Consider the following 25,319-nt stretch of genomic DNA (forward strand, 5'->3'; position numbering starts at 1 on the left):
AAAAAAAAAAAATTAATAATTGCAAAAGTTATCGCTGTTTGTGTGAAGCCCGTTTCTCCAGAAGTCCCTTGCGGTGAACATCACAAGTCCTTGCAGATTCATCTAAAACCAATCGGACAAGAAAAATTAGTTTTATTAATAGATAATCTTGTGCCTGATCGAAGCTTTTTTTTTTTTCAAAATGAACAAAATGGCGGCCTCAGAAAATTTTTTCCAGATTTTAGAGCAAAAAACCAACAGTTAATTGTTAAAAAAAATCGAAATTTTTGACAAAAAAAAAATCCTTCGATCAGGCACAAGTTTTTTATGTTTTTCAAAAGCTGTATAAATTTTATTGAAATCTACGTAGCGGTTTTTAAGTTACAGTGTTCACCAGTTTGAAAAACATAGTTTTGAGAAAAACTCCGGAGCGGCCGAGCGCCCTTTGTTAATTGTTGAATAACTTGAAAAGTATTTGTCGGATTCACTTCAAATTTTTACACAATATTTTTAAAACATTATGCTTTAAGAAAATGCAAAAAAAAAAAAAATTTTTTTTTTGAAAATTCTGACTACCCCTAACCCCTTAAGCAGATATATTTTTTTTGAGCCCACGATTGTAATCAGCTCAGGTTTCAATTTATTATTAAAACACGTTCAAATAGAGATCTGAGAAAATTAGGAACGTTTCGGAAAAATTTCTATTCACAATCCTACTGCATATGTAAATAAAACCTTTATGATTCTGAATTAAAAAATTTCCATGCGCACTGTGTTGCATGTGCATTAGTATTAGTTCCGCAGTTTGCCCATTACATAAGTAGGTATGAGTATAAAAAGAGCACCCATCGTAATTTTAATATAAACAACAATAAAATATTTGCAATTTAAAGTCTTGGTTGATATTCTATATTAAAATTTTTCAGGTTTGTACGATTTATGGTAAGATTAAAAGATACTAACACTAAACAAAAAATTTGAACAAGGAGTCATTAAAATGTAAATCATTTGTTCACATAACCACAAAGTAAAAATTTAATTTGTCATCTTATCGGCCAAGGTGACGCAAATGACGCTATATATTAATACTTATATGTATACACGTATGTATATATAATTATTACAATAAATTTATTACAATGTATTGTATAATTATGCGTAAAGTTTTTACTGTTTTCGTTGGTAATACAAAAATATGAATTTTTTCATATAAAATTTCTTGTTACGATTATAATGCCCTTTTTTGTTTTATATACATATAAATTTAATGAAATAAAAAATTGTATTATAATCAATGTAAAAACTAAATACATTATCCTAGATAAACATTGCGGTATCATTTCACATTTATAATAACCGTTTTGCCTACTAAAATATAATTGCTTCTACATGTGAGGCCGATGCCAATGAACATATTCAAAATTATATGGGTTCGTGATTTTGTACTAATAATAATTTCTATGTACTAAAAATTTAAAAAATAAATCATTTGTCCTCGTTGCAATCTCATTGCACCGCTTTATATTTTTTCAGCTCAATAGACTTTCGGTAATATATAGTATCGCACTTTATTACAATAGCGAACCCAAGACGAATGATAGCGCGACATGTTACGCACTTGCACGCGTTTAGTGCGATGTAACAATATTGTACACAAAATCAGTACACAAATTAATGGTGGCCAGGCAAAACGCAAAAATAGCGGTAATGTTAGAGCGCAGAGTGCGAGTAAATCGCCAGCATAATTGGGTTGACGTACACGACCCCAAAACGAGCCAAGCAAAAGGCGACGTCCCTGGAACGTGTGTATGGTTTCAACACCGACAAAATATGCATTTGTAGGATTTACGCGGTATTTGTATTTGATAGCGCTACTTATACGTTTAAGTAGCAAGCCTGCAATCAGGAGTACCACGGGTAAATATGCTGCATAGCAGCAATTCAAAGATTGCACTTGCTTGCCAAGTTGCTGTTCGTAGAAGTATCGTGCTACCGCTGTCAATAAATATGGAGTGGCTGCATAACGCAAGAGCAGCAAAGCACCAAAACCTTCACCCTGCATTTCAAACGAAGATGCCAAATGGTGCTCGAAAATTATAGCATCCAACATATAGGCCAGCAACATACCCGAAGTAAGCAAAGCTGCGCTATCATATCGCCCATTATAATAATAATATGTCATCGTGTTCCAAACGCCACGTTCATTTGCCGGCAGCCAAGGTAGAGACAGCTGTTTATACAAATAACATTCAACATACAACAGAGTCAACAGCAAAGCCACACGATAAAACACCAACTTGAAATCAACCAAATCTATCCATCTGGGGTTCACCTGCCGGCCTTGTGCATAGTCCACCAGAAAGTTACCTGTTTTACCATAAATGTTTGGCTGCGCTTGGCTCGATTTGGCATTCAACGTATTAGAGCGTATGTAAGCCCACAATGCTAAAATAAATGCATTTAAAAATCCATATAAGCAAAAACGCATTTGATGTTTTAGTACGAAATCAGCTAACGGATAGTTTAGATACTCGGCCCAACCAGCTCCCAAAGTCATCAGTATCGCAATAGGTAATGCATTGAATTTATATTCAGCGCTATAGTGAGTGACACCACCAATACCACCTATGCGTTCTGTGGGTAGGCGCACATATCTACCAAATATCGTTGCGGAAAGCACAAAAACTCCTAATTGAAATGCAATATACCCAGAAACGGCTTCATTGTTGAAAATAGATTTCCATGCAGCGCTAGTTTTAAATGAATTAATATCCATATGGGGTATGACCAACTCACACACGTTCTTCTGACAACTCCATTGCAAATAGTACACGATGCAAGGTACGAGTAGCATTAGTAGCGTAGTTCCTGCCCAGCCTCCAAATTCCTTTGGTGTCTCCAGCTGCCGACAATTTGGTCCCAGCGCAGTGGTCGAATACGAGTGCTGGGAACTTGCTTTGAAGCTTTTAAAGTTGTCTCCATCATCTTCTTCGTAATCTTCCATTGTGCGACCATTTGTTTCGTTATCGGAAAATTCCGCCTTCGAAGAAGCACCATCATCAAAGATAGAACGTGACACCGAACGACTATACCGACTTTCTACTTCAGTATTTGTGGTGGGTGTGTGCGTACCCTCACGTCTGCCACCGGCAATAGTTTTTGAAACGGAGCGTCGTATGTAATCCGACAACTTTTGAAACTCGGTGTCCAATGCTGAGGCAGTCGAACGTATCTCAATAGTCTTTTGGGTGCTGCTGGAGCTAAATGTGCTAAGCAAGGAAGAAGTAGACTTTGTTGTAAAAGGCGGTGAACTTCTTTCACCGACGTTAACATTCGAACCAACCGCAGTCGGTATCCGTGTTTTCGAGGCGGTTTTAGGTGAAGGGGTCTAATTGTGAGCTTAAATTAGTTTTTTTTTTATTAAATTTAAACCAATTATTAGAACTCACCTTCTTTAATTCTTTTATAGGAGAAGGATTGGAAACCGGAGATGACCGTTCAATAGTTATTGCGGATGGCGCTGATGCTGCGGCTGAAGATCGCGGTCGCGATGAGCGTCGTGTGCGTCCAGGCGAAGTGCGTCTCGGTGGAGAAACATTTGTCTTAGAAGAACTTCTTTTCACGGGTACATTGATATGCGTACTTGCTGTACTAACTTTTTCTGTTGGCGCTAAGACCGATTCTTCATTCCGTTTCCGACGCCCGCTCGTACGACGACCCTCCATCTAACTTGTTTTCTCGCTTTTATTTTTGTCTTTAATATTATATTTTTAATCTCCCCGTTAGCTCTATAACAATAACAAAAGCAAAAACAAAAGCCATACATAAACATAAAATAAATATATGTAATTCTATCTGAAATAGAATTTCTCTTCGTTTTCACGACAAAACTCTTTTACCCTCGCAATGATTTTTCGCGCGCAACTTGAGGTCGACGTCGACGTTACTGTACATTTTGTTTTTGGTTGCAACCATAAGCATTGCAGACAAATTTTTCATTCCAACAACTTTGCTCACACACTCAAATTTTACCCACCTAATTAATGTATTCTGCTTCACGATATATAATTTATTATGTATGCATCAAAAAATTTTCACTGAATATGATTTTGATTTATTTAGCTAAACTTTTATTAAGGAATTTTTGAATACAAGTAATGCCGCTTTGACTTTTACGATAATTGAACATGAATAGATGCCAGGATGCCGAAAGGGAAAGTATGTGAAAAGAAAAGGGCAAAAGATAAGCGAAGGGATCTAGCAATAACGGTGGTGTGAGTGAAACAAGTAAAAAAGGCAGCTGCAAAGTTCTGGGAATTTCAGTGTTGAACACACAGAAAATATCATGCCATTGCTGTTGATATTCGCTTTGGAAATGAATTCGCCCAACCAGTTTATGAGAAATTGGGAATTTTTAATAAGAAATCTATCAATCACTAATGAACAAGAATGATAGATTACCGGAATTGGCAATTCGAAGCAAAATTTCAAGAGCAACTTTGGCTACAAGGTCATAGCGCACTTGGTTGCCAATTATCCCCGGTCATTTCGTACGCTATTCAACTTAGGCCTTGCTCAGACGCAGGTAGATAGAATTCTAATCAGATCTTTAATTGATTATCAGCGGTTTTGAAGGGATCAGCTGATTTTCTGATGTAGCAGGGGATATTGCAGCGGTTTCTTTACGACAAAACTGAGATAAATATATGGGAAAATCATCATCAAATAAATATATGCCAATGCTCATGTTACGTTGTTGCCATCTGAACATTACTTATGACCATATTCCCTGGATCTGAGTCCGGTGGATTGAAGCCAATGGTCGATTTTCCAAAACGGGGTTTGTACGCCGTATCAGATATGGGATAGACTAACTGCTCATTGTGTACTGAATTCGAACAAAAACAATTGAATGTAATTGAAATAGCAAACTTTAAAAACACGCCGACATCCATATTTTTCTCAAAATAAATTAGAAATACACGGTCTTTCATGTGATGGTTGGTGTAATGGTCACCCACGTCACCGTAGTGCGAAAGATACATAAATTTTAACAAAACTTGTGCCAAATGTTGCCATTGACGTTTCTGCATAAACACTTTTACACACATCCGCGTTATCAGTTACAATTTTTCATTGTATAATAAAGCGAAAAACCAACAAATACAACTAGTTCATTTATATATAATTAACATTATTCAACATTGTTTTTAAGTTATTTTAATAAAAATTATAATTTTTCTAAGTTTATTTTATAAATGATTTCGCATTGTACTGTTTGGCAACACTGTATGGGGAGAGAGCAATCAGCTTCCCGTTTTTAAGGAACAATCCAAAATTTTTCATTTACCCACGTACACGATCTACGTTACTACGTAACGGAACGATGGTGAGTTTTTATTTACATTGGGCTCTCATTAGTTTATTCGTGTCAGTTAACACGAAGGTACGTTTACGTCTACGTTGGCGAGCATGAGCACCATAATTGGGTCATGAACTATTACACGTTTATTTTTTCTTCTACTGGCAACTTCATTATCGCTGTCAGATCAACTGCATTTCGTAATCGGATAAATACACTCTGCACACTCTGTGTTGCAGTACAGAATAAAAAAAATAGAATTGGAGCAAAGTTGCCGAATTGTTTTCCTCGGGTCTTTTTCTTTTGGAGGAGTTAAAAAGTAAGCAGGAGTGCACAATTGAATATTATTTATTTCAGTAGTTTACATGAAATTTTCATTTGCTCGTCAAACTAAAAATTTATTTGTTTTTCCAAACTTACCTATTGGTTTTACTTCCTGTCTGTCGTCTACGTTCCTTTATAAAATTCAGTAATATCGCAGCGAGAAATTCGAACGGAACATAAGTTGGGAATTGTGTAGAGTTGAGGGGCGATCCATAATTGTGATATAATATTTGATAAATTTGTACAAAGTTATTATCGCATCACCGGGCGACAGACAGGAAATTGAGCCATAGCAAATCTGACAAGACAAAAAATCAAACAAAAAGACTCAGTGACTAACTACAATGGGTACACCACAATCTCCCACCCGTATGTTCAATGGCCTGGATGAAGATATATACAATGAAGCAAAATTCGCACATGAAATAAATGACAAAATGCGTGTTCCTAAGCGCATTAAAGCTACAGGAGAATTCTCCGACGAAGATTTATTGTTATCCAATCAGAATGGCTTAATGAATTCGTGGAATTACCATGATAAGATTGACATGAACGTACCAGATCGTATAGTGGTATTGGGTCATAATCAACATCTAGAGACACGTTCAGCACCACTTGAAATACAACTGGAAAACTCAATTTTACCAAAGAATCCGGCGATGAGCATGGTGCGTGTGCAAACACCACCGCGCGTTATAACACTTAATGATCACCACTTCCCTTCTGCTTCTGAAGAAAGCTCACCACATCGGTACGGCGATGGTGCTGACTTGGAAGATGGTGATTATGATGACGACGATACACGTCCACCACCTTATGTGCGTGCTAACGGTGTAGCACATGCACAAGTAGGATTCCACCCAGTCGACTCGAATTCGGTGGAATCGGATTCACAGGTATGCTTTATAACAAATATTATCGATACATTGAAAACTTCAAAATAAATATAAACTTTTACAACAAGTAGCATATGCATGTATCATATACATATCGCACCCTAAATACAAAAGGGTCACAACTCAAAATGTTCCTTCTGCTCAAATACGAACGAAACGTTATCAATAAAACGGTCCGCGAATGACATATGGCAAAAATAAATTTTTTGTTTTTTGATAGGACTGTTATAAGCTTACATGGCAAATTTCAGCGTGATATGTCACATAGTTTGTTTTCTGTGCTACTGTAAACAAGTCAAGCTCGAGTTTGGAAAATTTTGAGTTGTGACCCTTTTGTATTTAGGGTGCGATATGTATGTACATATATATAAACCAAAACAACATTACGTTTTCTCGAAATTTTAAATGCTCAATTATAAAGAGTAGTATAAAATGCAAAAGTAGCAAGCAGTTAAGTAGGCGGATTGAAACGTGCTTAATTGTTAGGGATGAGACATTTTCACGACATTAAATCTATACAACATCCAGCTAGATTTTATAAAGGGTCTATGGATTTTGGAAAGCCTGAATTACATTTTAGAAAACGGCAATTCGGTTTTTGAATAATCCACATTATTTTATATTACACTCATACAGATCGTGTATTCCCATATGTAACCTCGCATACATTGATAAAATCTAATAAAAAATATTTATGATGTAATCCTTCAGCAGTATTTAAAATTAATCAGAATAAAGTCTAGTATGTATGGTGCATTAATCATTAAAAACGCTTTCCAAAATCCAATTGACTATTCATAAAATCCAACAGAACATCCTAAAATTCAAGTGGAAATGGTGTAGATATATGACTATAATGCGACTGGTTATTTGACTTACATATACATTTCAGGTGGTAGTTTACGCCATTAGTGTGTGTGCTGTGATTGACCTGAAACGTAAATATTTTGGAAACACTATCCACATGTAAAATAAATTGTATAGAATGAATGAATTACAATGAGGTTTGCACTTTGATTCCACGGTCTTTTGTGCAGCCAGTATTTCATTCACATCCATCTCTCGTAATAAAGCTATTGTTGATGTTGTTGTAGCTGTACCTTTGCCCTGTCAGTGAAGCGGTCGTCTTCGTCTAGCTCATCTAACGGTAGGCCCAGAAACTAGCTGTTTCGGCGGGTTGGATCCAGAGGGAGAGGGGTGTTAGTCGAGTAGGTTTAATGGGGCAATGTTTGGTATGTCGGGGTCGATTCAGGATAAGTAGGAGTTTAACCTGCTACAATATCCAGATCGTAATTGTACCAAGGTTACGCGGGACTCTCGGGGAAGTTGGAGCTCTTCGTCTGTGATTGGTGGTGGTTGGACTCCGATAACGGCATTCGGGGGTCGGGAGCTTAAGAAGGTGGTGAGAGTCTCCCGAGGAATGTCGTTTATGGCCTGTCTGTACACTGTCATTCCCATAGCAGTCGATTCTACGTTAGCGGAATGACTCGGGGTTTTTCCCGACCAAGGACTGCCGCCCCAATAAACTAGCCCTGTCTAGTGTACCGTAATAAAGCTATCATGGAGTGTGGTTTGGCTGTTCGGTTGGAGTTTCCGCGGATCGGTCGCAGTAACAAGAGGAGTCGGTGGACCTTATTCCAAGGCTGTGCAGATGGCTGCGCAATCTGCAGTGACCTGTAAGAATGCACGTGAGGGATGTTTATGAGTTACCTGAACTTTTTTTGATTATACCTCCTCAGAAAGGACTTTGCTTGGCACAATTGTATTAACCCAATAGCTCCTGAAAAGGTTCCACGCCCTAGCTGAGCATAATTTTATTCAGTTCCTCAAAGTCTCAAGCCACAGAATTTAAAAGGAAATGAAGAAACGAGTAGACTGGTCGCAGAGGCCGCGCTAAAAATAAAAAGGAACAAAGATTAATAGAACTGATCTGAGATAACCGTACAAACGTCTCATAAATGTTTTTTTTTTGTGGTAGGGGACAGGTTGAAAAGTTGTTACGGAAGATGATGGTTTCGCGTGATTTATGTCATTATTCGTATATCGGCGGCCGCCGTAGCCGAATGGTTTGGTGCGCGACTATCATTCGGTAGTGCATAGGTTCGAATATCCGTGCATGAAACAGCAAAATGATAGAAAACATTTTTACTAACAGCGGTCGGACCTCGGCGGGCAATGGCAAACCTCCGAGTGTATTCTTCTAAGAAAAAGCTCCTTACAAAAAAACAATTTGCCGTTCGGAGTCGGCTTAAAACTGTAGGTCCCTCCATTTGTGACACAACATCAAGACGCAAACCTCAAATAGGAGGAGGACCTCGGCCAAACATCTAGCAGAAGTACGCGTGCCAATTATTTATTTTTTTTTTTTTAATCGTTAATCGTATCAATTGCCACATCAGTTTCGATAAGTTTTTCACTCTTTATCTAGAATAAAAACTTTTTTAAGTCATTTTCATCATAAATTTTGAAACTTCGACAAATTCCGCTCAAATAATTGTCAATATATTTTGCTAACAACAAGCTTATATAAGATAATGAAAAATTTGAAAATTATCGCTTTAAAGGACTTGCTGGTGCATAAAAAAACAAATTGAATTACATATTTGAAGAAAATAATTGGAATGAATTTTTGTGTTTGTTGCAGTTGACTACTGGTGGAGGAAGCAAACGTTCGCAACAGCTGGCGTATAATAATGAGACATCTCTTGTCAGTCATCGGGAAGGTACACCAATTGGAGAACTTACGCCACACGAAGAGATTCTATACTTGCGTCGACAATTGGCCAAATTAAATCGTCGAGTATTGAATATCGAAATCAACAATGAGCAACGTTTGCAACGTGAGAAAATCGTATATTGCTTGGGCTTGGCGTATTTCGTATTGAAGGCTGTTTTTTGGCTGAATCGTAATTGAAGATTGCTTGCGGATGAACTTAAATCCGAAGGCAATATTAATGCAGTTGGTCGCCATACATTTTCGTGGTATTTTACAAATCGTCTAAATTTATTGAGAATCGAGGGAGAACATGGCTACGGAAAATGTTGTTGTGAAGGGATGCTAGTGGAAAGGACCGCCAACATTAATACATACATACATGAGTATCATATTATCCATTAATTTGTTCTTTGTAATCGTAACAATGATGAAAGTGTATTTTTGAATTTAATCTGATTGCCTTCGAGCGCTTTCATTTTTATTAGACTAAATTATTCCGATATTGTTGTTTAGCATATACATATTAAGCATATATCGGATTAAAAAGCAAGTGGTAAATGCGGCGAGTACTTGGGTGTTTTATAAGAAATACAATTTGGAGAAAAAGACTTGCTTATTTGACTGCTTGTATTTATTTCGATGTATGTCTTTATTGTAATACATTTTGAAGATTTTTAAACTCCAATAAGAATAGCAGAACCTAAAAAATATTTAACGTGATTTATTTCTGACTTCCTTGGTTTTGCAGTATATTGCAAACTTTTAACTTTATTAGTATTCATACAAGCCTATTTTTATTTTTTACACTTTTAATTACAATGATTTCTACTTTAATGCCATATTATTGTTAAATATATAAAAAATGAAAGAAAAAAGAAACCAGTTAAAATAATACGCAGAACGTGTAAATTAAATGATTTACTTAATAAAAATTCGGATGGTTTTGAAACAGCTGTTGCTAAGCGCTATAAAAACTGTCAACGTTATTCGTCTAGTTCTAAGATTTATTAAGATTACTTTGAGGAACAAAACAAGTTTGCCACTTTGAAAGTTCTATCTACCATGCAAAGTATGATACTTTTTAGTCACGATGGCTTTACATTACATTGAGGAAGAAAGCAAGGTTTTTCAATGGTTGAAATTCATGATGAGAAATAAAGAAATACGAATATTAACACAAAAGATCATCTCTTACAGCCAAGTAAAATTTGTATAACAAAGATTGAAAATAAAATGGAAGCTTAGTGTTAAAGTGTAATTCACCGTTTTATTTCATTAATAAATTTCACCGCCAATATTTATATCATTTGTATTGTACTTGTGTCCCACTAATTGTTAATTTGGCAAATATCGTACATTTTTGTACCTTCAATTCGGATTCGACTTTCCGAAAAATTAATGTTATTTAGATGCCTATACAACAATGACCGATTCTTCTGGTATAGGCAATGTCTGATTGTTACAACTACATGTACAACTCATGGAAAACCTCTTTAGGAAAAATCGGATGCAAAAAAAAAAATCGTTGTCTTGATCAACAATTTCATAGGATTGGTATTGTTGTAGCAGTAACTTTGACCTGCCAATGTAGTATAATCACCGGTCGTCTTCGTCTAGCTCATCTAACGGTAGGCCCAAGAAACTTGCTGTTTCGACAAGTTAGTTCCAGAAGGGAGAGAGATTTAGATGAGTGGGTTTGGTGGGGCATGTGCCTTCACATGCCGGACATATTTAGTATTCTGGATAGGTAGGAATTTAACCTGCTACAGTATTCAGAACGTAACTGTGCCAACGGTGCATTCAGTGCTTATCCCAGTTTCACGGCGTTGGTAAATAACTGCCATATTCTCAACATCGACGGTAATAATGATAGAAGTTTTTTTATACAGGCGATTGGGTGCGCCAACACTTATTACTAAAGAACAACAGGAAATCAATTTTAAGGTCTTACGGAACTGAACCGCACACTTTAAAGGATCCAACAAAGAAATAAAGAAAAGTCATAATATATTCTCATGTTTGGAAAAATAAAAAATTATTTTTACATTTGGGTTAACCGGGAGTAATTATTTAATATGTACTATTTTATATTGTAATGTTAAATTCGCCTTCTATCCACGCTCTTTGGAGGAGCAGATAGATATTTAAAAGTAATTTTTCTCAACAGGAAATGTCGGATTTGATACCAGTGCCCAAAAAATGTTACAAAAACAATACAATGTATGAAAAAAAAATCTTTAAAAGTTTGGCCGAAGCTGAATTTTCATGGTCAAAGCCAAAATTTTGTCGTTCTCCACTTATTACTCTTCAAATCACTTGAAGACAAAGAATCAGAGTTAAATAAAATTTCTTCAAGAGGAGAATACTCAGCTGCCACCACCCAACAAACATTAAGGTTAGGGAACGCTTAGAAAATTCTCCAGAAAAAAACTATTAAATAGGTAGCAGCAGTAAAGCAAAAGCATCAATGGCAAAATCAAGAATGGCAGAGTTCTGCATTCTATTCACCTTGTGGCAAAACATATTTTGTTTTTAAGGCCGCTAGCCCCAACTGCCAGTTGCTTTACTAGTTTAATATAATTATTTATAATTTATAATCATATTTCATTTTATTTCATATTATTTATAATTATATTTCACATAAATACAGGTGTATAAGCTTAAATCTGCTGTTTTTTAGTAAAAAAAAACCATTTTTTTTATAGAAAGCAAAAAAATAATTTATTCAAAGTATTTGCCCTCGCTAGCTATACATTTTTCCCATCTCTCGGGCAATTTGTGTATACCACGCCAAAAGAATTCTTCATCTTTCGAGGCGAACCACTCGTCAAGCCATTTCCGGACGTCTTCGTACGAATCGAAGTGCTGTTCGGCGAGCGCGTGACCCATCGATGAAAACAGATGATAGTCCGAAGGGGCCAGGTCTGGTGAATAAGCGGGATGAGGTAGCACCTCCCAATTGATTGTCTCCAAGTAGTTTTGGACCATTCTTGACGTGTGCGATGGGGCATTGTCGTGGAGGAAAATCAGCTTCTCATGTCTTTGTTCATAACGAGGCCTTTTTTCACGCAAAGCACGGCGCAATTTGATGAGTTGTTGGTGGTAGCGATGAGAATTAACAGTTTCACCAGGTTTCAACAGCTCATAGTAAACGACACCCTGTTGATCCCACCAAACGCACAGCATCGTCTTGCGTCCAAAGCGATTAGGTCTTGATGAAGAAGTTGATGGTTGGCCGGGATCGACCCATAATTTTTTTCGTTTAGGATTCTCAAAGTATATCCACTTTTCATCGCTAGTCACCACAAGATGCAGGAACGACTTTCTTTTATGCCTAGCCAGCAAGATTTCACATGTGTTTTGGCGTCGCTCCATCTGTCTATCGTTCAATTCATGGGGTACCCATTTTCCGACTTTTTGGACCTTTCCCATGGCACGTAAACGCATGGAAATGGCTGGTTGAGTGACACCTAACTGCTCGGCAAGCATTTTTTGCGATTGGGTATCGTCCTCATCCAAAAGAGCCTGCAATTCATGGTCCTCAACTTTTCTGGGCCGATTTTCACCCTTCTTGTCACTCAAGTCAAAATGGCCGTCTTTGAACCGACGAAGCCAGTCTCTGCAAGTTGTTTCCGATAATGCACTGTCACCATAGGCCTCCACAAGCATTCGATGCGATTCGGCAGCCGATTTCTTCAAATTAAAGCAAAAAAGTAGAGCTTCCCGCATATGCTCTTTTTTTGGCACAAAATTAGACATGATTACGCAAGGAAAAAAGTGTGTTGCTGTATGAAATCACTGATGATGTGCAGTGATTGATGTAAACAGGTGTCGAACCCATGCAAAAAAAAATATGGCATTTCTATGGTTACTTGATATGCTCACTAACGCCATCTACGAGCAATCAGCGGATTTAAGCTTATACACCGGTAAATAAATAAAATATATTGTTTTTGCCTTTGGTCCAGGAAATGTCCAAATCAATACACAAAGAGTGACAGTTCCGAGTAACTTACAAAATTTGACAAATTAGGGACGAAATAAATAGAAAAACAAATTCAAAATTGCAACCCTACGGCTGCTACCTGTTTAATACGCCTTGCTTTGTACCAAAAAATTAAATACAAGTTTGCGTAGAAAAAAATAACATTCATAGTACTTAAATAAATATTAATCTGGCATCAATTAACACGTTGAGTGCCATTTGAGTCCAGGTTGGTCTCACAGTGCGAAGAGACTTTCAGGCCTCGTGGTGACACTTGGTCTCGCGGTATAATGTGTGAGACTTCGGTTTGTGCTGATGCAGCTGCTTCATAGAGGCTATTAGTAGTAGTGTATTCACGCCATACTAGAGCCATTGCATTGTTTATGCTGCTTGGCCTATGGGTATGAAACCAATGTGGCATCATATGGCCTATTCAAAAATTCAAATATTCTATTGTATTATGTAAAAAAAAATCGTGGCCGGACGAACCCCATTTTTTTTGTTGTATGGTGGCACTCAACGTGTTAAATATACACTAATTTTTAAAGCTTAGAAGGCTTTAAATCGACTTTAGAGCTATGATCTAATGGACTTATTTTCTTAGAATAACAAATGTATGTTTTAAGGTAGTCAGAGAGCCCGAAAAAATTTAAATTTCCAATAATTTTTTTTTTTGCTAGTCAATTACTTTATTTTACAAAAATAAAAACATAATATTAACCCTTTCGCGATATTGTTGCCATATGGCAACAGTAAACTTTAAAAGGCCGTCAACACTCTCTTGTAAAAAATATCAACTTTTTTGTTACATATTTTCAAAAATTGAAGTTTAATGGTTAAACAGAAATAAAATAAATAATAACCGCCCATTATATATCGGTAATACAAAATTTTTAAAGAAAGCCTTCTGGCATATAGCACTTCACTCTGAGTTTGTATTTTGCATTTTTAGATTTTTGAGGCATTTTGGGCAAATGTTTTCAACAATTTTTGAATAAAGTATATAGAAAAATGTTCAATCTGTCATTTGGCATATAAATATTTTTTCGCTCGCAGCTTTAAAAGCTGTGCTAATTTTTAAAACTAAGCTTGTTGCCATATGGCAACAAATTTCTCGTAAGGTGTTAACTTGCATTAGATTGCAGAAGGAGTTTATTTGCGATTGAAACCAATACAAAACATTTGTTGCCATATGGCAACATTAAAAAAAAACACTTAACAAAAAAAATAAAATTAAAATTTATTTGTATTGTTATTGGTCCTAAAATAAATACTCAGACAAAAATTTGGATTTTTTGGATGGAGCAATAAAAAGATGTAGCGAAAGGGTTAACACATCATTTTTCGACTTAACTTTACCAAAATTTCAAAATAAAATTAATAATTGTAAAAGTTATCGCTGTTTGTGTGTATAGTCCTTTTCTCCAGAAGTCCCTTGCGGTGATCATCATATGTCCTTGGAGATTCATCTAAAATCAATCGGACAAGAGAAATTAGAACATTAATAGATAATTTTGTGCCTGATCAAAGCTTTTTGTTTTCAAAATTAACAATATGACGGCCTCAGGAAATATTTTTCAGATTTTCGAGAAAAAAAACGCCAATAATTGTTTAAAGAAACTCGAAAAAAATCCTTCGATCAGGCATGAGTTTTTTATGTTTTTCAAATGCAGTATACATTTTATTGAAATCTACCAAGCGGTTTTTAAGTTACAGTGATCATTAATTCAAAAAACATAGTTTTGAGAAAAACGCATTTTAAGTTTTGAGTGTCCGAGCGGCCCTTATTAATTGTTGAATAACTCGAAAAGTATTTGTCGGATTCACACAATATTTTTGAGATATTACACTTTAAGAAAATGCAAAAAAATAAAACATGTAAACATTCAGGTTTCGCTGTTTTTATTCAAATCAATCATTTAAAGACCCACCAAGACCATATGTACAGGTAAAATACGCCGAACAGTCGTTTCAAGAATGCTTAATTAATTGGTGAGAACCCCCGAGATATCGATGTTGAAAGTTGTTCAGCAACACTGCGCTACAGCAGCACAACAAAACGTTCAGCTTTTGGTTGTTGTTGTTGTAGCAGCAAAAACATTCCCCTACACGTACGAGAAGTGCTGCTGGAGTGGAAGTGCCTGGCCAGATATATAGCAAATCCGGGTCGTTTCCGTAACGTAGAACTACTGTCAGGCGAACGTGTCAGTCTCTCTTTTAGTCTGCCAGTCCACCTGCCTTTGTTTATCCTCGATAGAACCAGTTTCTTGAAATTTTTTCACCAACATTTGATGTCGACTTATACGGATGATTTTGTCATAAACATAACGGATTTTGCGATGTGTTGTTCTTAAAGATTGACCATTTTCATAAGTTTCAGTAATTTCAAGGTGTTGTTCCATCACGTGCCTGACATGTCAAAGAAAACACAAGAAAAAGTACTATTCACTGCTAACATCTAGGCATCACTTTTGCACGACGCTTTATAGAGTACGATGCCGAAAACAAATTACCCGCCCTAATACACATATGTTTTATAATAAAACCAATGTTTTGTTTAAAATAAACTATAATTTTTAATGCCGTTCTAAAAAGTCGTACATTAAATTTGTTTCTTCAAGGCGGAGCTAGTTTTGTTAACTAAAGTGTATACAGAAAAATGTATTGAATACTACACCTTCCAGTTATGAATTTACAAATTCAGTTTGAAAATAGTATAGCAAATACCAACTTAAGTATCAGTATATATTTTGTACTTTCTCCCCAACTACTCTCATTAAAAAGGATCAGCTTTTATTTTTTCATTCAATGCTTAGTCATTTAGGTAAACTATGAAAAACCTTAGTACGACCAACTTTCCGCTATCCACTAGTTTTTTCAGTTTATCATCGGCTGTAAAAGGCGACGCACATTATTTACTTTTAATTACACATTTTTCCTTTTCTTATTCGCATTAATACAACCGCAATAGTTATATGTATATATTCAGTCACATATATAATATTAATTTTTATTTTTTCTTTTCACGACTTTTCAGAACATTTACTTATAACTATGCATTTTGATCAATATTTATTTAATTTTATTATATTAAATTAAATGCAAAGTTTCTATTTTGTTACTTTCACTACAACTAAATACTTTTCATACGATAAATGCATGTGTAAACGATCGAAAATGACGCATATTTTTGTTTTACTTTTGATGTGAGTGACTTGAAACTTTGTGCAAACGTGTTTTCAATCCAGCTGATTTTATGAATATAAATGTAAGAATGGGCAGAGATTACAGACGGACAAGCAGGTCTTCTTTTGTTTTGTTATAATTAAGAAGTTTTTTTCGTTTGATCTAGTCGCTTTCTTCATCCTCATCATCGTCCTCGGACTCAGCTTTCTTGCTCTTTTTGGCGGGCTTTTTCGCCGCTTTACCACGCTTCTTTGTACTGCCATTTGCCGAGCTGCCTCCATTGGCCTCAAATTCTCTCACCGCTTCCTCATAATCTTCCTTGGCTTTAGCTGCCTTTGCTTCCCATTCCTGGTAAAAGTCCAATTCATTAATAAACCTAAAATTCGATTCACATTTCAAACATTAACTTACCGACTTGTCCTTCATTGAACGCCATAACTCCCCACCTTTTTTCGCCACTTCGGTAACTTTAATGCCTGGATTTTCGCGCTTAATCTGTTCGCGTGCATTGTTGAGCCACAACATATATGCGGAAAGAGGACGCTTTGGTTTGTCAGACATTTCGATTTTTTTCTTGCGTTCACGAGTTTATATGGAAAATATAAGTGAAATTGCTAAATTTCGTCTGTAATAAAAAAAAGTTAAAACATTAAAATATCATTGTAACACTAAACTACTTATGATAGTTTGACTATTTAATAAAATAAAAAATGTCTGAAACGCTTCTAACAAAAATGCTTCATTATCCATATAAGGTGAGTTTTATTTTGGTACAAACAAAATTCAACGAAATTTTAGGAAATATATATTTTAAAACAAATAACTTTTAAAACACGATTCTGTGACCACAAAACAGTGTAACTAATTTAAATACATTCTAAAAATGTAAATGAAATGAACAATTCAATTTAACCAGTGAACAATGACAAGTAACAGCAGAGTCTGTTGTTACATATATTCCTCCCGCCAAAAATTAACAATTCTTCAATAAAAAAAAATTCCATCCTATATATGTACATGAATTATTTTTGTAAAGTCACTAGGATTTACATACAGAACAAATAAATAAAATATCTTAATCTCACTGAACCAATTAAACGACGTTATTTAGATAAACCTTTCCCAAACAATCCTTAATTTCAACTGTACAATGGCATATGCAGACCTTTCGATTTTGCCTTTGGGTGAAAAGTTAAGCTAGCAGCAGCGCTGCTAACTGCGGCATCGTTGAGCTGTTTTATTACCTAGTTATTTTTATGCTGCTGTTTACTCGTTACTTCCCTTGCTCGGTGAAAATTTGGTCACACACATATAAGTATGTATATGAAATTTGTGTATTCGCGTGTACAACAGGAAACGCTTTGCAGAACAAATGGCCTCTGGTGACGATACAGCATGCTTGACTGCGCTTTGTATGTGTTAGTGCAGTCGGGTGGCGTCGTGTCACACATACTTGTTGTCGGTAAAAATCAAAAATTTTAGATATTAGCGTCAAGCACCCGACGCGCACACATATAAAGTTCTTGTCAAACAATGCTTGACCGTCACCAGAGGCCAAAATAACCAACAACGTATGCACAGAAGAATGGAAGACACAGATGTGTGGTGACAAAAAAAATATAACGAGTAAATGAAAGTCAAAAGAGGCATACTATGAAAAAGCAAGACGAAAACAAACGACAAACTACCAGCTGCAATGGCGGCAATGCTGCGTCAGCGTAGCAAAAGCGAAGTAATAAAGAGGGTGGGGGAAAATAGAAAATTTTTCAAAAGTAAAAATTAATAAAAACAAAGACAAAAAATTGAATTTACATTAGGTGGTAGGAAAGTAAGAGAGTGGAAATAAAATCAAATCCAATTGAAATCAAAATTTGCTTTCCAGATATAAAATAAGAGAAATTCAGCTGAGTAAATGAAATTTCAACACCAATTCCAAATTAAACGATGTGCAATTTGGCGCCAAAACTTACATACGAATATTAGTAAGTTGGCAACATTTGCTGCCGCTAATGAAAATGACCCAATAAGAACTATAGAAAATAAACGGTGAGATATTAAATTGATTATGCCTTTCGTTTAAAGGTATGTATATGCATTAATGTCAGCGATTCAAGCTGTCGATACAATTTTTAATGACTTGCGACGTTATCCCGACCGGCAATAGTGCCACGAATATAAATCAATGAGCGTGAAGTTACAGGACTGTGACGATCAATTGATGAACGCACGCCATGACGACCACCCGAAAGTTTTTCTTCACAACTTTGAGTGGTCTTGTTGGTGAAAAACAACTCGGACATATCATTGTTGTATAGCTCCGAAACATTTCCATGATAATTACCGGAATGACCTCCCAAAGTTGATTTTTGACGATTCCAAAATTAGCTAATCGGCGTCGAATATTCGTTTCTGGATCATTTCGCGACGAATTGTTTGAACTCTGAAGTTTGTCCGACACTCCTTTCTCACACCACACTATTTCCTAAGACTAAGACTAGAGATAACTACTATTTAAGGCTTTAACGCAATAACCAGCGTTTTATAAGCTACTGCAATCGCCAACAAATGATAATAGCATAAGGGAATCGAGAGATATGTATGCACATGCCCTACAATAATATGCACAGTGGAGTGAAATTATATGTGGAAGCAAATTTCAAATTGAACGATATTTATGAATTTGGCGCCAAACTTATATACACACAGCGTTTGATTAGCAGACATTGGCGGCGAATTTTTTAGCCGCTAATAGAATCACTGTATTTTTACCTAAACACTATAGTTAATATTTATCTCCCATATATATGCTAATAATTTGTATAAAACATATCTACTTTGATAAAAACATGTTTCCACTATTTTCTTTGCATTTCAATTTAAGTTATGTATGAAACAAATTTCGGTGGCGTCAGAAAGTAAGGAATGCCCGCCATAACTACGAGCGAAGACAATTAATCGATTTGTCATTTACACTTTAAATCAGGTTAGAAACACGCTACTTATACAAATAAACGCATTAAGTACTTAGAAAATTAAGTAAAACTTGATAAAAGTGTAACAATTTACGTTACATTACAATAAACCACGATAATCAAAAAAAAGTAATAAAACCGGCAAAATTTCAATTGGCAAGATAAAATACTGTCACCACGCATTACGATATTTCATTTTCAATCTTCGACATTTGATAGTTTTCAACTTACCTTAAATTTGCACAATGTTAAGCACTTTTAATTATTTAAAATCACAATTTACCTAATTTCGTTAAGATTGTAAAACGACCACAAAACAAACACCTTTTCGATTCACTTCAAAATTGGAATGGATGTACTGAACAACTGTACCTATACACGAAGCGTGCCTCATTAAAGAAAATGCACATTTAGAGAGAAGCGATTAAAAATTCAACGAATTGTCATAGCGAGTTTAGCCAGGGTTGTATTTTGTACAGGCCGTTTCAGGTCTACTAATTCTTTTTAGGTATGGTAGAAGCTTACACGGTACGGTTGCACCAATATTAAGGGATAAACGCTAAAAAAAAACACTTTTTTCATGAATTTATTGTAGCGAAACGGTTCAAGTCAGTTTATTAAAAGTTGTTGCATATTATAAAGTAACATTTCAAGAATATTTGATACAATTTTCATGTAAAAATATTGCAAAATGAGCGAATGAGAGCACATTTACGTAGACGTCTTTTCAAAAATACATTTTGCAGTAGTCAGCATATCTCAGCGTAGAATCATCTGAAATCAAAAAAATCGAATAATTTAGTTAAAGTATGAGTTAAACTTCCCCCCAACGTTTATTTTGACGATTTATTTTCATTTTCAGCTATTTGGTAGTCGTTTGAAGTAAAAAGTGATTTTTGACGAAAAAAATGCCGCCATTTTGTAGGTGTAAAACCACCTTAATATAAAAAAATGGCGAAAAAAAAACGTTGGGGGAAGTTTAACTCATACTTTAACTAAATTATTCGATTTTTTTATATGTAAAATATGTTTTTTATATGTAAAATATGTGTGCAAAATTTCAAAAGGATCGGTTGAGTAGTTTTCAAATGCCAATGACTACGCACTTTAAAAAAAAAGCTTCGAGAAAACCGCGTTTAAAGTTTTAAGTTATGAAAACGTCAAGAAAATACTTTTTTCTCTCTGCTTACACGGAGTCGTCGATTCCAGCACCATAGAGTATGTTTCCACTAGCTTTGTCATTGTCTTCAGCATCTTTTTTAGCAAGTCTACGAGCTATCCTGCCCTCCTTAGTCTGAGTCCGCACGCAGGTATACGTTTGTAACGGACTACGCGCGCAACTGCTGCGTCTCGGCAGATGTTTGAGGCGGCTCGGCTTTATGCTCTATAACTTAAAAAGTTTTGCTCGGATTGACTTAAAATTTTAACACGGTATTTTTGAAATATTTTACTACAATAACATGCAAAAAAAAAAATCGATTTTTATCCCTTACCCCCCCCTTAACAAAACAATTACTTTATTTTTCATGAACATAAACTAAACAAAGTAATTAAAATGAAGTGCCGTGTGTTAAATTTTGAAAGTACAAATTAATATAAAGCCTCCAAAAGCAGTTTTTTTTGCGTTTTTATGCGGATGACGTCGTGGCATGAAAGTGTGTTTGGTAGTTTTTATTGCTTTCGCCTATTTTTCCTCTTCACAAATAGGACGACTCTATGATGACAAGCAACCTTGTTGTTGTTGTAGCAGCATAAGCATTCTTCATACATATATATATATATAGGGAATGCTGCTAAAGTCACAGACCTTGAGCAAATATAGATCCGGGTCGGTCCGGTTACGTAGAACCGACTGTCGTGGGAACGGGCGCAACCTTGTATTACTCGTATATGGTATCATACTTTTATCGACATCATTAATGTCAGGGAAACAATTTTCTATCTAATTAACTCTGTATTAGAATTTAGTTGATTTTATTTTACTCTAAAGAAAGGATACCTTTACCGAAAGCTATATTAGTCGCTTATTAAAATCTTCTTAAGTGCTAATGAAATAAAATAAAAATATATTTAACCATTTGAGAATAAAAATATTTTAAATGTTTGTTTTTATTTTCTTTTATTTCTTACTCAAATTTACGTATATTTTTTCATTTTATTTCTTGCATAATGGCTTACACATTTAATCATGAACTTTTTATATAAAATGTTCTGGTTTTAGCGTAAAAGTAAGTTCAAATGAAACGAAGTCAGTGGTTCATGTTTCCATATTTTCAAGCAACCCCTTCCAAGAGTGATAGAGCACAGGATTGTGTCTTCCGAATTCGCTACAACGTCACGCTCCGGGCATATACAAATAAAAGGAAAGGAAACGACTTGAATACCCCATGCGCATGCACCTCTGCTTATATACTTGTGCTTAATAACTATCGTAATTTCTAGATCTGGCAGCTCGAATCTTCTGGCGAGTTCTGTTTTGCTGCAGCTTTTTAAACCCAGTCTGTTGTTTTTGTTGTTTTAACAGTAATAGAAGCCCCATCAGTGTAGGGTATATCACCGGTCGTCCTCGTCTGGCACATCTAAATGTAGACCCAGGGAACATGCTGTTTCAACGGGTTGGGTCCAGAGGGAGAGGGGGTGTTAGATGAGTAGGTTTTAGGGGGCATGTGAAAAGGTGGTTGGTGTCGTGCGGGGTATCTTCACATGCCGGACATATGTTTGGTATGTCGAGGTCAATTCTGAATAAGTAGGATTTTAACCTGCTACAGTATCCAGAACGTAGTTGTGCGTTACACGGGTCTCACGGGGAAGCTGGAGCTCTTCATCTTCAATAGGTGGTGGTTGGTCTCACAGGTCGGGAGCTTAAGAAGGTGGTGAGGGTCTCCCGGTGAATGTCGTTTATTGACTGTCTGGTCCAGTAATTTCTGTCAGTTTTGTCCTGGATCTCGTCAGCATAGTTTAAAAGGTGTCTCCTGACGGGCCTAGGAGGCGGCTCTGGCTCAAGCAGGTGTCTGTAAGGGTGAAACCTACGGTAGCACCCGGGCAGGAACTTGCCTGCGGAGCAGTTTATTGTGCTCCATTACAGGGAGCGTTTGTGCCTCATTGTGAAGGTGTTGAATAGGGAACATCAGGCGATTCGAAGCCCAGTCAGCGAACAAACGGCGTTGTCTATGGTTATCAACTTTGAGCTCCTGGGTCAGTTGGATCTTGTACGGGTGTAGGCCCAAGTCCCGACGCAAAATTCGCCAAGTTGAAGTCTGCGAAAGGCCAAGTTCTTGTGTACGGCGAGGAATAGACTGCCTCGGTTTCTGCTGTACACTTTCACGGACCGCGGTTGTGCTCTCGGCTGATCTTGCGTTCCTTGAACGTACCGGTGTTGGCTGATTCTTTACTGACCCGGTCGTCTCAAATTTGGCCACCACACGTTGAAGAGTCGACTTTGAGGGGCCACCACGCCTATCGAAAAATGGGCGCAATGCGCGCAACGTTTGCGTTAATAAACACTAATTTTGATAATAAAGAAGTTTTATCATTTGAACGTGTTGTTCAATCGTGTAACTTGCCATGATGATTTGGCATAAACAAAAGATTTGACAGATGTCACCAAAACAAAATGGCTGCCATAGGGCGCCAAAATCGACCCGCGCCAATTGAAAAACCCTTTAAAATTAAAACTTGATAAAAATGTTAATGTTAAAAGTCAACGCAAAAACACAAAACGAAACCGGCAAAATTCCTATTAGCAAGATAAAATACTGTCACCACGCATTACGATATTTGAATTTCATTCTTCCACATTTGATAGTTTTTAACTTACCTTAAAATTCTAACAATGTTAAGCACTTTTAATTGTTTAAAGTCACAAATTACATAACTTCATTAAAATATATAAAATTATCATTGAAAAATTGGAATGGATTTTCTGAACAACTGTACCTATAGGTGAAGCGTGCTCGCATACCTCATCAAAAAAAATGCACATTAAAAGAGGTGCAATTAAAAAACCAACGAATTTTTGTATCGAGTTATTCAGCCAGTGTTGTATTGGTACAGGCCGTTTCAGGTTGACCCAATTGTTACACGGTACTGTTGCAACTTGCCAGCATTGTAGAAAAATGGATACGTTCCGTGCATACATGTATCAAAAACCAAGGCGAATTGAGGATCTAAGGTGGCGCCATTAAAAAACAGTTACTTTATTTTTCGCGATTTTGACAAGTCTGACGTCTCTGCGCAATACAAAACAAACAAAAATAGGAGAAATTACATGTTTGTGAATAGCTTGGTAATATTGTGATTTGTGAGATTTTAATTAATCAAACTAATGAAAACGAAGTGCCGTGTGTTAAATTGTGAAAGCACAAATTAATATAAAGCCTCCAAAATTAGTTTGTTTGCGTTTTTATGCGGAAAACGATGTGGCAAGAAAGTATGTGTGTGTGCGTATAATTTCTTGTGTTTGGTTGTTTCCATTGCTTCCACCTACTCTTCTTCATCACAAATAAGTAATTTTCCTTCCTTTTGCTTGTATATTCATGGGCTCTAATGAGACACGGCAAATTCGAAAGGGCAATCGTGTATTCTATCATTCTTGATCGAAAACCATTTATAATATAAGTTATATAAAAAAAATTGATAAATACTTAGCATTACATATTGAATCTCGTATTTCTCTTTACCTGCACTAGTTCAGTGATTTTTTGTTGTGATTTTTTCGAACTGGAGCTTAAAGAATGGGAATGGTACAGTGCTATGGAAGGATAGAGCTTGTACTTTGGGACCACTTCTTAAAATATGCGGGCGATTCACTTGTAGTTCACAGAGGCGAGTTTTTACAGCATCTACTTCAGCCTCAATCGTTTCCAGTTGAGACGTTATGTATGTCTTCTATGCTTCAAACTGTAATTTACGTTTATCCTGCTTCTCCAGCTGACAATTTATCTGCGACATTTGTGCTATCTGTGACGACATTTGCGATTATATTTGTGACAGCATTTGTGACATTTGGATATTGCCGGTATCATAACACTTATGTCATTATCACTATATCTGCTGAAGGTCTTGGGGGCTCTCTCAGGATATATGTATTTAACTACTAATGATCCCTCCATTCCAATTAACAGAGTCTCTTATATACTGATCAAAGCGTGGCGAAAAATTTCAGTTCATACACCTGTACATCATTTTTAATACTTTTTGATTCGAAACATATACATGCACACACAAACCGATGTATTGTGTAAATATGTAACTAAAAGAACGCAGTTATTTTCTACGGCATACGTTTTGATCAATTTCGTGTTCTCTAGGGGGTGCGGTGCATCATTATGCTGCAAACGGTGACAGACGTAAACGCAGTCCCCTGTCAGCTGTTACGATGAAACTAATGCGAACCCCATGTAAATAAAAATTACTTCCTTCCGTATCGTAATATCGTAGATTTTATTTCACGATTTTTGAAAATTCCCGTAGAACCCTGTCAGCTGATTGCTTTCTTCACCACACAGTGTTACCAAGCAGTACATTTCGAAATCATTTATAAAATAAACTTAGAAAAATTATAATTTTTATTAAAATAACTTAAAAACACTGTTGAATAATGTTAATTATAGATAAATGAACTATTTGTATTTGTTGGTTTTTGGCTTTGGTTTATTAAACAATGAAAAATTGTACCTGATAACGCGGATGTGTAAAAAAGTGTGTAAGCAAAAATATCAATGGCAACATTGTGTAGATACAACCAAACACATACACACTCAAACCGATGTATTATGTAAATATGGAACTAAAAGAACGCAGTTGTTCTCTACGGGATGATTATTGCTCAGTTTTGTGCTCGTTAGGGGCTGCGGTAAGGGAATTACGTACGTCGGTTACTGTTTTCAGCATTAGAAGT

General features: G+C 36.0%; 3 protein-coding genes across 5 annotated transcripts; 1 reads left to right on the plus strand and 2 right to left on the minus strand.

Annotated features, from left to right (window-relative positions):
• Positions 1-858: 858 nt before the first annotated feature.
• Positions 859-4,197, minus strand: LOC129244920 (lamin-B receptor). Its single transcript, XM_054882829.1, has 3 exons — positions 4,016-4,197; positions 3,429-3,767; positions 859-3,367 (listed from the first exon to the last, which is right to left on the minus strand). The coding sequence occupies exons 2-3, from the start codon at positions 3,702-3,704 to the stop codon at positions 1,514-1,516; spliced, it is 2,130 nt and encodes a 709-aa protein (XP_054738804.1). The 5' UTR covers positions 3,705-3,767; positions 4,016-4,197; the 3' UTR covers positions 859-1,513.
• Positions 4,198-5,527: 1,330 nt separating this feature from the next.
• Positions 5,528-10,535, plus strand: LOC129245197 (transport and Golgi organization protein 11). 2 transcript variants are annotated; one of them, XM_054883227.1, is made up of 3 exons: positions 5,528-5,660; positions 5,812-6,561; positions 9,206-10,535. In XM_054883227.1, the coding sequence occupies exons 2-3, from the start codon at positions 6,010-6,012 to the stop codon at positions 9,473-9,475; spliced, it is 822 nt and encodes a 273-aa protein (XP_054739202.1). In that variant the 5' UTR covers positions 5,528-5,660; positions 5,812-6,009; the 3' UTR covers positions 9,476-10,535. The 2 variants fall into 2 exon arrangements, with proteins under 2 accessions (XP_054739202.1, XP_054739203.1); XM_054883228.1 differs by lacking the exons at positions 5,528-5,660; positions 5,812-6,561 and adding an exon at positions 9,027-9,134.
• A 5,278-nt stretch (positions 10,536-15,813) lies between these two features.
• On the minus strand, positions 15,814-19,806 carry LOC129245456 (high mobility group protein D). Of its 2 annotated transcripts, none has more exons than XM_054883633.1 (3): positions 19,652-19,806; positions 16,860-17,073; positions 15,814-16,796 (listed from the first exon to the last, which is right to left on the minus strand). In XM_054883633.1, the coding sequence occupies exons 2-3, from the start codon at positions 17,007-17,009 to the stop codon at positions 16,611-16,613; spliced, it is 336 nt and encodes a 111-aa protein (XP_054739608.1). In that variant the 5' UTR covers positions 17,010-17,073; positions 19,652-19,806; the 3' UTR covers positions 15,814-16,610. The 2 variants fall into 2 exon arrangements, with proteins under 2 accessions (XP_054739608.1, XP_054739609.1); XM_054883634.1 differs by lacking the exon at positions 19,652-19,806 and adding an exon at positions 17,503-17,595.
• Positions 19,807-25,319: the final 5,513 nt, after the last annotated feature.

The sequence above is a fragment of the Anastrepha obliqua genome, chromosome 4 (genome assembly GCF_027943255.1).
Source record: "Anastrepha obliqua isolate idAnaObli1 chromosome 4, idAnaObli1_1.0, whole genome shotgun sequence".
Classification (NCBI taxonomy): Eukaryota; Metazoa; Arthropoda; class Insecta; order Diptera; family Tephritidae; genus Anastrepha; species Anastrepha obliqua.